Here is a 12,181-nt window from a genome sequence, read left to right as displayed (position 1 = left end):
AAATTTTTTTGGGAACTATTTTAAAAAAAAAAAAATATTCTGAAAAGATTACTTGTTATTTTTCTTTAAATAGGATAAAATGAAGAAAATGAACAAAACAAATATTCTTAAAAAGTCAAGAATTTTTAAAAATACAAAAAATTTACCTTTTGGAACATTTTAAAAATTTATTTTCTAATTTTTTAATTTCTTATAGGCTTGAAATAAAATCAGAAAAAATAAGCTAAAATAAAAAAAAAGAAAAAAAATTGATTTAAAAAAATTTATAAAAATTTTTTATTATTTTTTTTTATTTTTCATGTAGATGTTTTAAAACCAAAAAATTTTCCCTTTAAAAGAAATTTTTGAAAATGTTTTTTCCCTTTATTCATGATTAAACCTATTTTAAAAAAATTAAAAAAAAAAGTAAAATCAAAAGAAAAATGTCAAAATCATAAAAAATAAACAGAAAAAAACAAAAGAAATGCTTCGGATTTGGGAAAACATGAGAATGTGGACTGTGAAAAAAAGGGTGGTAAAATCCTTATTTTTTATATTATTTGGAAACTTGAAAGGAGGGGGGAAGGCATTAGGGGACGGGGCTAGAGGGGACTTTTTTTAAAAAGTCCTTTTTGTTTTTTCCCCTTCTTTTTCTGCTTATTTAAAAAAACGCGAAGCGCACTTTTAAAAATGGGGAAGGGAATTGCTTTAAAAACTCGAGCCTTTTTTTAGTCAGCCCCAACCCCGCCCACGCCAGAAGTTAATGGCGTGAAAACAAACCTTTTATTTCAAATCTTTTTAAAATTTTCCCCCCCTTTTCAAAAAAAAAAACCTCAAAACGCGAGTTATTACCCCCGACCCGATGTTTTTAAATTTTCTTTAAGGGAAAAATTGGGGGGGAGGCTTAAACTTCCAAATAAACCAGGGGTGTTTTGCAGCCAAAAAAGATTTTTCATATGCATCATTTAAGGTCTTTTTAAGAAAACATTTTTAAGGGGAAATTTTTGGGACAGGTTAACACCCTATTAAATGGGAAAAAAATTTGTTAAAAACACTTAAACAGCACTACCCGTATGGAAAGATCATTTTTACCTTTCTGCCAAAAAAGATTTTTGGTGGGTTTGAATGTTTTAAAATTGTTTTTTTTTTCTTTTTTTAAATTTTTGGAAAATTAAAAATTCCCAAAAAAAATTACTTTGTTGTTTCAGTTTAGTTTAAAAAAAAAAAAAAAAAAAACAATTTTTTTTTTTTTTTTTTTTTTTTAAAAAAAAACAAATTGATATATTGGGTTTTTTTTTTTTTGGTTTTTTAAAAAAAAATTTTTTAAAAAAAAGGGGGTTTTATTCATTTAAAATTTAAATCTTTCTACATAAATAAGGGGGAACTAATGTTAAATTATTAAAAAAAATAATTTTTTTTTTTTGTTAAAAAAATTAAGTTTTAAAAAATTTTTTTTAAAAAGCTTTAAAATTTAAAAAGTTACATCAGGGTTTTAGAAAAATTTTAATTTTCAAAAATTTTTTTTTTTGAAAATTTTTTAAATTTTTTTTGGGGGTTTTTCATTTAAATTTTTTAACCAAAAGGAAAAAACAAAAAAAATTTTTTTAAAAAAAAATTTTGGCTTTTTTTAAAAGGGGGAAAAATTTTTTTTTGGGGTTTTTTTTTTTGGATTTAAAAAAGGGCCCGTTTAAAAGGCAAAAAATTTTCCCCCCTTTAAAATTTTAAAAAAAAAAAAAATTTTTAAACCAAGAAACCCGGAACCCCTCCTTTTTTTCAAAAGTTTTCCTTGCCTGGGAACGCTAATTTTCCCTTTTAATTTTACCCCTTTAAAAAATTTTTTTTTTTTTAAAAAAAATTTTTTTTTTTAAAAAAAAAATTTTTTATTTAAATTATTTAATAAATTAAAAATTAAATGTTACATTGTTCTTAGGTAATCATTAGACATTAATAACTTTTACCAAAATGTGAAATAAGCCAGTTTACCAATTTAACTGAACCAAAAACAATGCTTATTAAAACATTAATATTAACCCAAAACCTAAAAGCATACTTTTTCTGTTAGTGGTTAACAGATAAGGTACAGTAAAGTGGATGCTGTTCCATACAGGTAGTGCTGTTTAAGTGTTTTGTCTAAACACTTCAAATGGATGTTACTGCACATTTAATAGCGGTAATGTTAACAGCTGTCCCGACAGTAATGTTAACAGGCGCATTAACATTATGTTTTCTGTAAAAATGAGCCTTAAATGATGCATATGTACAGAAAGTCTGTTTGCAATCGGCTGCAAAGCACTTAAATAAACAGCGTGGTTCATTTCGGTGAAGTTTGCAGTGTAGTACATACCCCCTCAATGATTTGACCGACTTGCCACAGAAATTGCAACACAACATCGCGTCTACAAGACAGGATCAATAACTACAACGACAGTTGTTCGAGAGTTTTACCTTTTTAGTTTAGAAAAGTGTTGTCGGGCTTGACTCGAAAAGAGATGTGAAGTCCCCAGAAGTCAAACAGTTGTGTTATCATGTATCGTTATTCCAACAGTTGCTAGGCGGTGGGCGAGCTAAAATGGCGCTGACTAAAAAAAATGACGTCGACGTTGTTAACGTTCGTTCAATGAGCGGTGCCCTTCCCCCATTTTAAATTAGTGCGCGTTCCCGTGCACTATTGCTTTTTTTAAAATAAGCCCAGAAGTGGGGAATGGGTTAAAAGAAGATGCACTTTGAAAAGACGTTATACTAAACAGATACACATGTAGCATGCGTCGGCAGTGCACGATAATGCCTTTCCCCTCACCTTCACAATTTGCAAGTTACCCTAAATAATATAAATAAATAAAGGCATTATAGGACTCACCACTTGTATTGCATGCAGATCGCGCTGTGCAGTTCTCATGATGTCAGAAGTCGGGACTGGAAGCCGTCTTCTTCTTGTTGTTTTTTCTGTCTTCATGTTTGTTCATGATTTTGATAAATGTTTCTCAGTGTTTCACAGTTTTATGATAGGTTACTTTATTTATTTATTAATTTTTAAAAAATAGGCTTAGATCATGAATAATAGGCTACTACACAGTTTTCAATAATTTACTTTTAAAGGGTATTTTTAATAGGATTTTTAAAACATGCTATCATGAATAATAAAGGATAAATAATAAAACACATTTTTATAATTTTCTTTTAGAATGGGCAAGTTTTTGTTATGTCTTGTGCTCTTTTATTTAGCTTATTCTATCTGATTTTATTTCATAGCCTATAGTGACAATTAAAAAATAATATGGAAAATCAAATATTTTTACAATATGATTACATAAAGGGCAATATATTTGTATTCTTAAAATTATCTCTTGACTTTTTTCAAGACATCCATTTTGTTTTTCGTTGCATTTTAACTATCAAATTTGATCCATATTTAAAAGAAAATACACAAAAGTACAGTCAATTACAGAATATTTAAATTTTTTTAATTAAAGGGATAGTTCACCAAAAGAAAATTTAAATTATGTCATCTTCGGAACAGAAATTAAGATTTTTTGGATTTAATTGTGTAATTATGGTGTAACGACCATTGCTGTCTATCTTAATTTGTGTTCCAAAGATGAATGAAATCTTATGGGTTTGGAATTCTCATTTTTGGGTGAACTATCCCTTTAAAATCGACTTATTTAACAACCATATACCATATGTTTAACATCTTGCTACAGTAGAATTTAAGGTATGTGTTTTTCGAATTTTTTAAGGTTTTATGTTGTAAATTCTATAGTACACATCAACAAAATGTGTTTTTACACAGAATTATACCGTTGATTTTAGGGGGATTACTTGCTTGAGAAGTTACGGTAGTTTTTAATTTATTTTAGCCAAAATTAATATTTTCACTGTAACAATTTGTGTTTTTTACATTTTAACAAAGTAAAAATTTAAGTTATGTACTGTTTCTTAAGTTACGGTAATTTAATGTATGTAATACAGTGACATGCCATTTTTGTTTAAATAATCTTTTACTGTTGCTGCTTTACAGTTTTTTACTGTAGTTTTCACAGACATTTTTTACAGTGTAGACCTAAATTAGATTTGAAAGAATACTGATAATACTGAATATTCAATTGAATAACTGTGTAGTGTATACTAGTCTTGTATTTTTGAATCTTATCAATATAATTGTAATAAACTGCTTACCATTTTCCTGTAAACCAAACTGATCACTCCCAGAAATCAACTATTTAAATCTCAAAATATATTTTTATTACTAATACTTAGCAAAACTTAAAACTAGAACAGTAGTATAAATTAACACAACACAATAAAACTTAAAACGATCGTGTTTAAGGGCTTGGCACTTAATCTGGAATGAAAGACTTTAGGAAATTAGTCTGGACTGAGGGACTCTGCAATTATGACAATGACGATGGTTGTTAATTTTTTTTTACAGTAATTTCAGATGTCTTTTTTGATTGGTTGACGTTTCGATTGTGGCCTTAACATATTTTCTGTCATTTATTGACTAAATCTGGATGTTTACGGACGTTTAGATTGTGGCCAAATTGGACATCTTTATTCACGTAATTTGTCGAATAATTCTGGATGTCAAAGGACGTACAGATTATAGCCAGGATGAACGTCTTTTCTCAACTAAATCTGGTAGTCAGTGGACGTTTAGATTGTGGCCAGATTGGACATCTTTATTCACGTCATAAATCGACTAAATCTAGATGTCAATGGACGTTTAGATTATAGTCAATATGAACGTCTTTTCTCAACTAGTACTGGCTGTCAGTGGACGTTTAGATTGTGGCCTGATGAGACATCGTTTCTCAGTGTCATTAATCGACTTATTCTGGCTGTCAATGGACGTTCAGATCATGGCCTGGACGGGCGGACGCGATATCAACATGTTTTGTATGTCCACTGACTTCACTTGCTCAGTGGGGCTGTATGTGTGTGCGTGAGGCGCCGGCGCGATCGAACAGCGGAAACAAACAACAAAAAATATTACTCAGTCATATAACTTAGACCATACAAAACTGCAGTGTGTTTACTTTTATTTCTGTCATCTCGTTTTTTCTTTCCGTGAACTTTCGTAGAGCGCCACACAAACATGGACCAAACTCAGCAGCACTTCGTCTTTTCCTTTCGTTCTGTTAATCTGATAATTGGGCTATTTACGTTAAATATATTTTCTCTCTCTCTCTCTCTCTCTCTCTCTCTCTCTCTCTCTCTCTCTCTCTCTCTCCCCCGTTAGCTTAGTGTTAGTGGCACCATTCCAGGTGTTTCCAGGAGTTATTCGTGCTATTTCTCCTTGTTGAGAGTTTGGTGTCCCACATAGATTACATCTGATTATGCATACTTATTCTTTTCTCTGATTAAATGATTAAAACCAGAGTGTGTCCATCTCACACATGTAGAATCCGTCTCAGCAGTCATCTTAACCATCGAATTCAGCAACAGGAAATAGACAAACTACTTTATGCAGATTTTTTTCTCTGTGTTGGTAAATTCACTACTTAAGTTTGAGTTAAAATATGTTGTTGTAACTTGTGTTACTCAGATTGTAACGAGTAATATTATTACCCAAATTTGATTAGTAATGCGTTATATTACTGCGTTACAGCAAAAAGTATTATACTACTGTAATAATATTACTTCTGTAATGCATTACTCCCAACACTGATGTTTACACAAGGAGTCTGACAACAGCCAGTGCTCCACACAGAAAATCTCATCGTCATCCATTCTGTCTGGAATGACATGAAGAAACAGAACAACCTGAGACAGACTAAATCCAGAAGAACTGTGGCAACGTCTCCAAGATGCTCCAAAAAGCTACAGTACTGTTAAAAGTTTTAGGCACTTAAAATGCAGGCTGTAAAATGCTGTAAAATGAGGATACTGACAAAAATAATGTCATAAATAGATTTTCTTTATAAATTAAATTCCATTTACTAAATTAAATCAACATTTGGTGTGACCATCCTTTGCGTTTAAAGCAGCATTTGTCCTAGCACTTGCGCATATGGTTTTTCAGGTAGCACTGTTAGCACTGTTAACTACAGTACTCCACAACACAAAGAGAGACACGAGAACACACAAGGGCCAACTTAAAATAGTAAACTTTATGTCTGTCTTGGAAGTCATCAAATTCAGTCATTAACTTTTAAAATGCTATTTAGATAATGTATTCTATAGTCAGAAACATGACACTTCATCACAACATGTTCACAATTAGAGTTCCTTTTGTACTGTTACATAAGGTGTTGGGCTAAATCATTGTAGATTCATAGTCACTTGTGTTAAAATTTCAGGTCAACCATATTATGCACAACAAATAAAATAAAATAACAAATAGACAACAAAACAAACAAACAAACAAAAAAATAATGCAAATAAAATTTACATTTAGAGTCTAGATTCCAGCTGTTTGTTTTTCTGCTTGCAGAAGATAATATAAGTTAATCAAAATGCAAATATCTAAAACAAAAATACTGTAGATACTATAGAATTTAGAAACTTCAAATTTTCTTTTCTTTTCTTTTCTAAGAAATTTTGTATAAAATGAAAATGCTAAACAGCATCATATAAAATAAAACAGGTATGCACTTTTTTTGATAGAGGATGTTTCGAAACAGCTTCACAGTATTAAACAGGAAAATAAAGGAATCTGTGCAAACTTAAAAAAAACAAACAAACACAAAAAAAACAACAACAAAAAAGTCGGAAACATGACACGTCATCACAACATGTGTTCACTTTTGTATTGTTACATAAGGTGTTGGGCTAAATCATTGTAGATTCATAGTCACTTGTGTTCAAATTTCAGATCAAACATATTATAACACAGCAAATAAAAAAATAAAAAATAAATAAATAAAACAAAAATAATACAAATAAAATTTACATTTAGAGTCTAGATTCTAGTTGTTTGTTTTTCTGCTTGCAGAAGATAAAGTTCATCAAAATAAATATATATCCAAAACAAAAATACTATAGATACTATAATACTAAGGTAATGTCCCAGTGACAGCTTTTGTACCATTTTTTTTTTTAAATGAGATTAAGGACCCCTGTAGCACTGTTAGCTAGTACTCCGCAACACAAAGAGAGACACGAGAACACACAAGGGCCAACTTAAAATAGTAAACTTTATGTTTGTCTTGACAGTCATCAAATTCAGTCATCAACTTTTAAAATGCTATTTAGATGATGTATTCTATAGTCAGAAACATGACACTTCATCACAACATGTGTTCACAATTAGAGTTCTTTTTGTATTGTTACATAAGGTGTTGGGCTAAATCATTGTATATTCATAGTCACTTGTGTTAAAATTTCAGATCAAACATGTTATAACACAACAAATAAAATAAGAAAACAAACAGACAACAAAATAAAAAAAAATACGGCAAATACAATTTACATTTAGATTCTAAATTCTAGTTTGTTTTTCTGCTTGCAGAAGATAATATAAGTTCATCAAAATACAAATTTCTAAAACAAAAATACTATAGATACTATAGAATTTAGAAATTCCAATTTTTCTATTCTTTTCTTTTCTTTAAGAAATTTTGTATAAAATGAAAATGCTAAACAGCATCATATAAAATAAAGCAGGTATGTTTGAATATAGATACATTTCTAAATATGACATCCTTATAAACAGATGTGCACATACCTACACATGATACATATAAACAAATAAAAAAAATAAAAATAAAAATAAAACTTTGTATTGCAGTATTTGATGCTGGCCTTTTTTCTTGAGTTATGATTTTCTTTAGACTGTCTTAGCATCTTTTAGATGGAAATATGGAATAGTTCTTCTAAAAAAAAAAACAAACAAACAAAACGAAAAAAAAAAACAATCAACACACATTTAGTCAAAGTGTAAAGCACTTTTTTTTTCAATGTTATCAATGTTTCAATGCAGAAGTACAGTATGAAGAGAAAATTATATGTTTACCTGCAGAGCTTTCATCAGATTCACCAGAATTACTGATTCTGCTGAAAAAGCAGGATGCCACAATCACAGCCAGCATGAAAACAGCGGCTATTACATATGAGGAACCATTCCTGAGGATTTGTTTAATATTTTTTTAGAAAGGAAACTTTTACCATAAATTCAGTTTTGGCAAAGCAAAGCATGATAATAATAATAATAATAATAATAATAATAACAAAAAGATATACTTACAAAGTTATTTGTGGCACTTTTTCTAAGGGGAGAAAGGGGGAGATGGGACAATTAGCAAGAATGTATGCATATGTCTATTGTAGAGGAGTCTGTCAATTAGCATACACGAAAATGTGCTATACAAGAAAACAAAATTGTACAAGAATACATGCAATTTGACAAGGTATTGAATTATGAAATTCAATACCTAACGTTTTGGTCTAGTGACAAACAAATTTCAGCCAGAGTTACTATTTGGTAATGTTTATCACTGCTATGACTAAATTAACAAGTATCAGGTGTTTGTCATATAGCCCATGGAGCTGCAATTGTATAATATATGAAAAACTGACAAAAGTGTAAGGATTAGGCTATACTTACTTGCACACTCTGTGTTTGAGAACTGTGTGCACTGGGAAACAGTTTCCTCTCCAATTTCTATAGTTTGGGAAAAGAAATGTATTGGTGTTAGAACAGTATAGCCTATTTCAAATCTTAGTTATGTAAAGATAATTCAACTAATTATTGCATACCTTCACATCTGAGGCATTGAGTACATACCACACCAATGTAGGTTTTGGGTCCTCCAGAACAGTTCCGGGCAACATACATGCCTGTAGATTTGAATGTTATGATTATTTAGTGATTAACAGTGGTGACATTAATATTCAGACTTATTATTACCATTTAGTTTGTGGAGCTCACCTTCTGGGCAGTTCAAGCAGCACAGCGATTCTTGAAGCCGGAAATGGTTTTCTGGGCATGTTGCTACACATAGAGTACTAGATGCAGCCACAAATATTGCCTGAAATTTAAATGAGAACAAATGATTTTTTTTTTTTTTTTTTTTTCTCCTTACAGTGTAAGTCTCAAATTACATATGTTTAAATCAGGGATTGAAAAAAGTTCAAGGAAAGTTTTGGAAACCAAAAACAGGAACAAAATTCCTTTCAGGCTTGTTAACAGTCATATTGCCTTTTTCATTAATCCAACGACTAAAGACTTTCTAAAACTTTCTACTTTCTGTAAAAATATATTTATGACTGATTCTTGAGACATGGAACAAAACATGTCCAGCAATTGTAACTGCTATTAGGTTATAAATAAACATATTTTCAATTGTAAATGTTATGAGGAATTAATAATAGAATATATTCAATACAGTTATCCCAATTCACAATATTCAATTTTATTTTATCATTGTTATATCAAATCTATGACACTAATTTCTCACTTCTCATTAAATGTCTTCTTACTACATCAAAAACGGTGTGTCTACAGAGAAGGGTTCAATCGTTCTTAAGCAATTAAACAGATAAAAAAGTTTTTGTTTTGTTTTTTTAATGATGAAAAGTGTTGTTTTATCAAAAACAACACTTAATAATAACTCATATCAAAACAATGTTTTTCAAAGACACGTTTCATAAGGTTTCAAAGTTGACTTTCACTTTCACTTTTTGTCAACACTGTCAGACATTAATTAAAATGTAAAAAATAAATAAATAAATAAAAAATTTGAGTAAATTAGAGGACCCCCTTACTCTAACAGACCCCCTTGCCACATTCCACCTCTGCAGAGTACATCAGTGTCAGACAGGCTCTGGTAATTGTTATAGTTTTATAATATTTTAAATCCTAATGTTAATATTTTCTGTGCCACAACAATAATATGTCAATACCATCTTCCAATTTCTGAGGAAATTATTTAAAATGTTTATATCACTTTATTCTCCTGAAGCAGGTTCTACTGGCATCTAGTGGCATAAAGTTTCATTATATGCTATGGCGCCCTGGAAGGCACCAATAAAGTGTTTAGTTTGTAAACAGCCTTAAAAAGAAGGATATAAAACGCAAACAGGGTGTGAACATTGTTTTTAGAAGCGTGCTCTACCCTAAATTTCACACGCCCCAAAGCAGTGGTGTTGTAGCGTTGCCAGCGGCACTGAGCGCAAATTTGACGCTGTAGTGGAAAAGCACTGTTAGGCTACGTTCACACTTAGCGTCTTTTTTCAAACTGCCAGCGTCTGTTTTACATTATAATTCTATGGAGTAAACCGTCTTTTCAAAAAAGTCATGAGCGCTTTTTTTTAAACGCCACCGCCGGCGTCTTTTTCTGCAGCTCAGAGCGTCTTTTCAAGTTGAAAAAAAGTTCAACTTTTCTGAAAAGAACGCCCTACGTCAAGCGCCTTTTTGACAGCTGACCAATGACAAGCGAGTAGCGAGACCTGTCGTTTCCATAACAACAAGAACAGCAAGAAAAATGGAGACGGTGCCGGTTGATAAACTTTTATTTTATTGTTGTTAACCGACATTCTCCTCCCCGTTAACTTTAAAAACCGACGCGCTGCCCACAAGGCTATCGGAGCCGCGCGTCGGTTTTTGTTAACATCAACGCCGCTGCGCTTCGGGCGTCCCTTTTTCCAGTCTCGGCTCGCAGATCCTTCCTGATCCCGTCTAAATACTGAAAAAAAATGCTAAAAAAAAAATAAATAAATAATAATAATAATAATAAAACACCAGCGCAAGAGCGAGCTTCCCCTTTTCTCGAGATTCATACGATTGCAGCTGTTATTATAGCAACAAAAGACGCCCTCGGCTGCAACGCTGCCAGCTTCTTTTTTACTAAAAAAGCGCCGTTGTCAACTTTTTCTTGTCAAAAAAGACGCCAAGTGTGAACATAGCCACTCATTTAAATTACATTTAATATAAAAAAAAAAACTCAAAAAAAAAAATCTTCGTTCTATATTAATATTAACATATACATAAGTAAAATATAAACATGAACATATATAATTCTACAAAAAAAAAAAAAAAAAGACGCAGCAGGCAAAGCACAGGGGTGCGCGGGGCACAACCTAACGCGGGGTTAGCTGTAACACGCCTGGTTTAAATATTTCCACACACGCTAGCGTAACCAAATTTGTGGCGTTTACTAGTTGCCATAGCAACACTATGCAGAGAAAAAACTGCGCCAAAATTCAAAAGCCTTTTGAAGATATCACTGAATATTTTTTTTATTTTTTTTACCATAGTAAAAGTAAATTTCTGGCTGAAGTAATTTTCATCTCAGTTTTTAGTATTTATTTAATCTGTTATTTATCATTTTAGATAGTTTATTAATGCTTGGCAAACCATCAGAAGACACTAACCACTTTTATATTAGTCACGCAGATGGGGAACATTGTAACACTGTGTTACAATCTGCCCCGCTATTATTAAACTATGGACTTTTATGGATTTTAAAAAGAAACCACAAGAAACAGGTGAAAAAAAGACTGACAACCGATGTTTAATGTTGATAAATTATTATTTCAAGAAATGTAAAGCATTTTGGCTCGCTTATGTGTCTCGTGTTCTATGAGAGCTGTGTGGAGGGAGGGAAGTCTTTTTCTGAATGTCTGAATGTGTTTTATCTATTTGCGTACATTGTTTTCAACTATACTGTATATCTGTGTTTTGCGATCATAGCTGTCCCACGCATGGTTGCAATGTGTTCATTGTGAACCTCGAAAATTAGACTTTTTTTTTTAATTCTTAAAAAAACGCCATTATTTTATTTGAATGAATAAATAAATAAATAAATAAAAATAATAATAATAATAGTAATAATCATTTTATTTTATTGACAACATATTTTAGTTTGTCGTGTATATATATATATATATATATATTTTTTTTTTTTCATTCGATCAGACAACATTTTAAGCTGTCATATGGTCATGTTACAACGTGCCCCTCACATGTTACAATGTACCCCACCTACGGGGCATGCTGTCACTTTTCACTTCCTTTCTTTAGAGGTAAATAAAAAATAAATAAATAAAAAATAAATAAAAAAAATCTAACACACTGTAATTATGAAACAAAGCTACATATTTGTACTAGACAAGTGTGAAAATAACGTGGATAAAAATTTATACTCTGAACCCCACGTGGATTAACACAAACTGAGAGATTAAAAAAGTGTTATGTTGTGCCCCGCGCTCCCCTAACGCACCATTCCCGCATTCCCGCCCGCCCTCACCTCAACTTACCCGA

General features: G+C 31.1%; 1 protein-coding gene and 1 long non-coding RNA gene across 5 annotated transcripts in view; one reads left to right on the top strand and one right to left on the bottom strand.

Moving 5' to 3' along the window:
* Positions 1-7,096: 7,096 nt before the first annotated feature.
* Positions 7,097-12,181, bottom strand: part of LOC127161280 (CD27 antigen-like) — an 8,213-nt gene continuing 3,128 nt past the window's right edge. Inside the window, exons 4-9 of one of the 4 annotated variants that reach the window (XM_051103944.1) lie at positions 8,849-8,948; positions 8,677-8,757; positions 8,525-8,581; positions 8,165-8,186; positions 7,934-8,043; positions 7,097-7,793 (exon numbers count right to left, since the gene is read on the bottom strand). In XM_051103944.1, coding sequence (XP_050959901.1) covers positions 7,768-7,793; positions 7,934-8,043; positions 8,165-8,186; positions 8,525-8,581; positions 8,677-8,757; positions 8,849-8,948 — 396 coding nt within the window. In that variant the 3' untranslated portion in view covers positions 7,097-7,767. The remainder of the gene's footprint in view (positions 7,794-7,933; positions 8,044-8,164; positions 8,187-8,524; positions 8,582-8,676; positions 8,758-8,848; positions 8,949-12,181) is intronic. The other 3 variants (XM_051103945.1, XM_051103946.1, XM_051103947.1) reach the window with 3 other exon arrangements.
* The window catches only part of LOC127161281 (uncharacterized), a 4,333-nt gene continuing 4,319 nt past the window's right edge, over positions 12,168-12,181 (top strand). Inside the window, exon 1 of the long non-coding RNA XR_007827004.1 lies at positions 12,168-12,181. This exon is cut by the window's right edge and continues 50 nt beyond it. This is a non-coding gene — a long non-coding RNA (uncharacterized LOC127161281).

This window comes from Labeo rohita, unplaced genomic scaffold (genome assembly GCF_022985175.1).
Source record: "Labeo rohita strain BAU-BD-2019 unplaced genomic scaffold, IGBB_LRoh.1.0 scaffold_61, whole genome shotgun sequence".
NCBI lineage: Eukaryota > Metazoa > Chordata > Actinopteri > Cypriniformes > Cyprinidae > Labeo > Labeo rohita.
The sequence above is the reverse complement of the archived record's forward strand: the minus strand, read 5'-3'. Positions and strand labels throughout refer to the sequence as shown.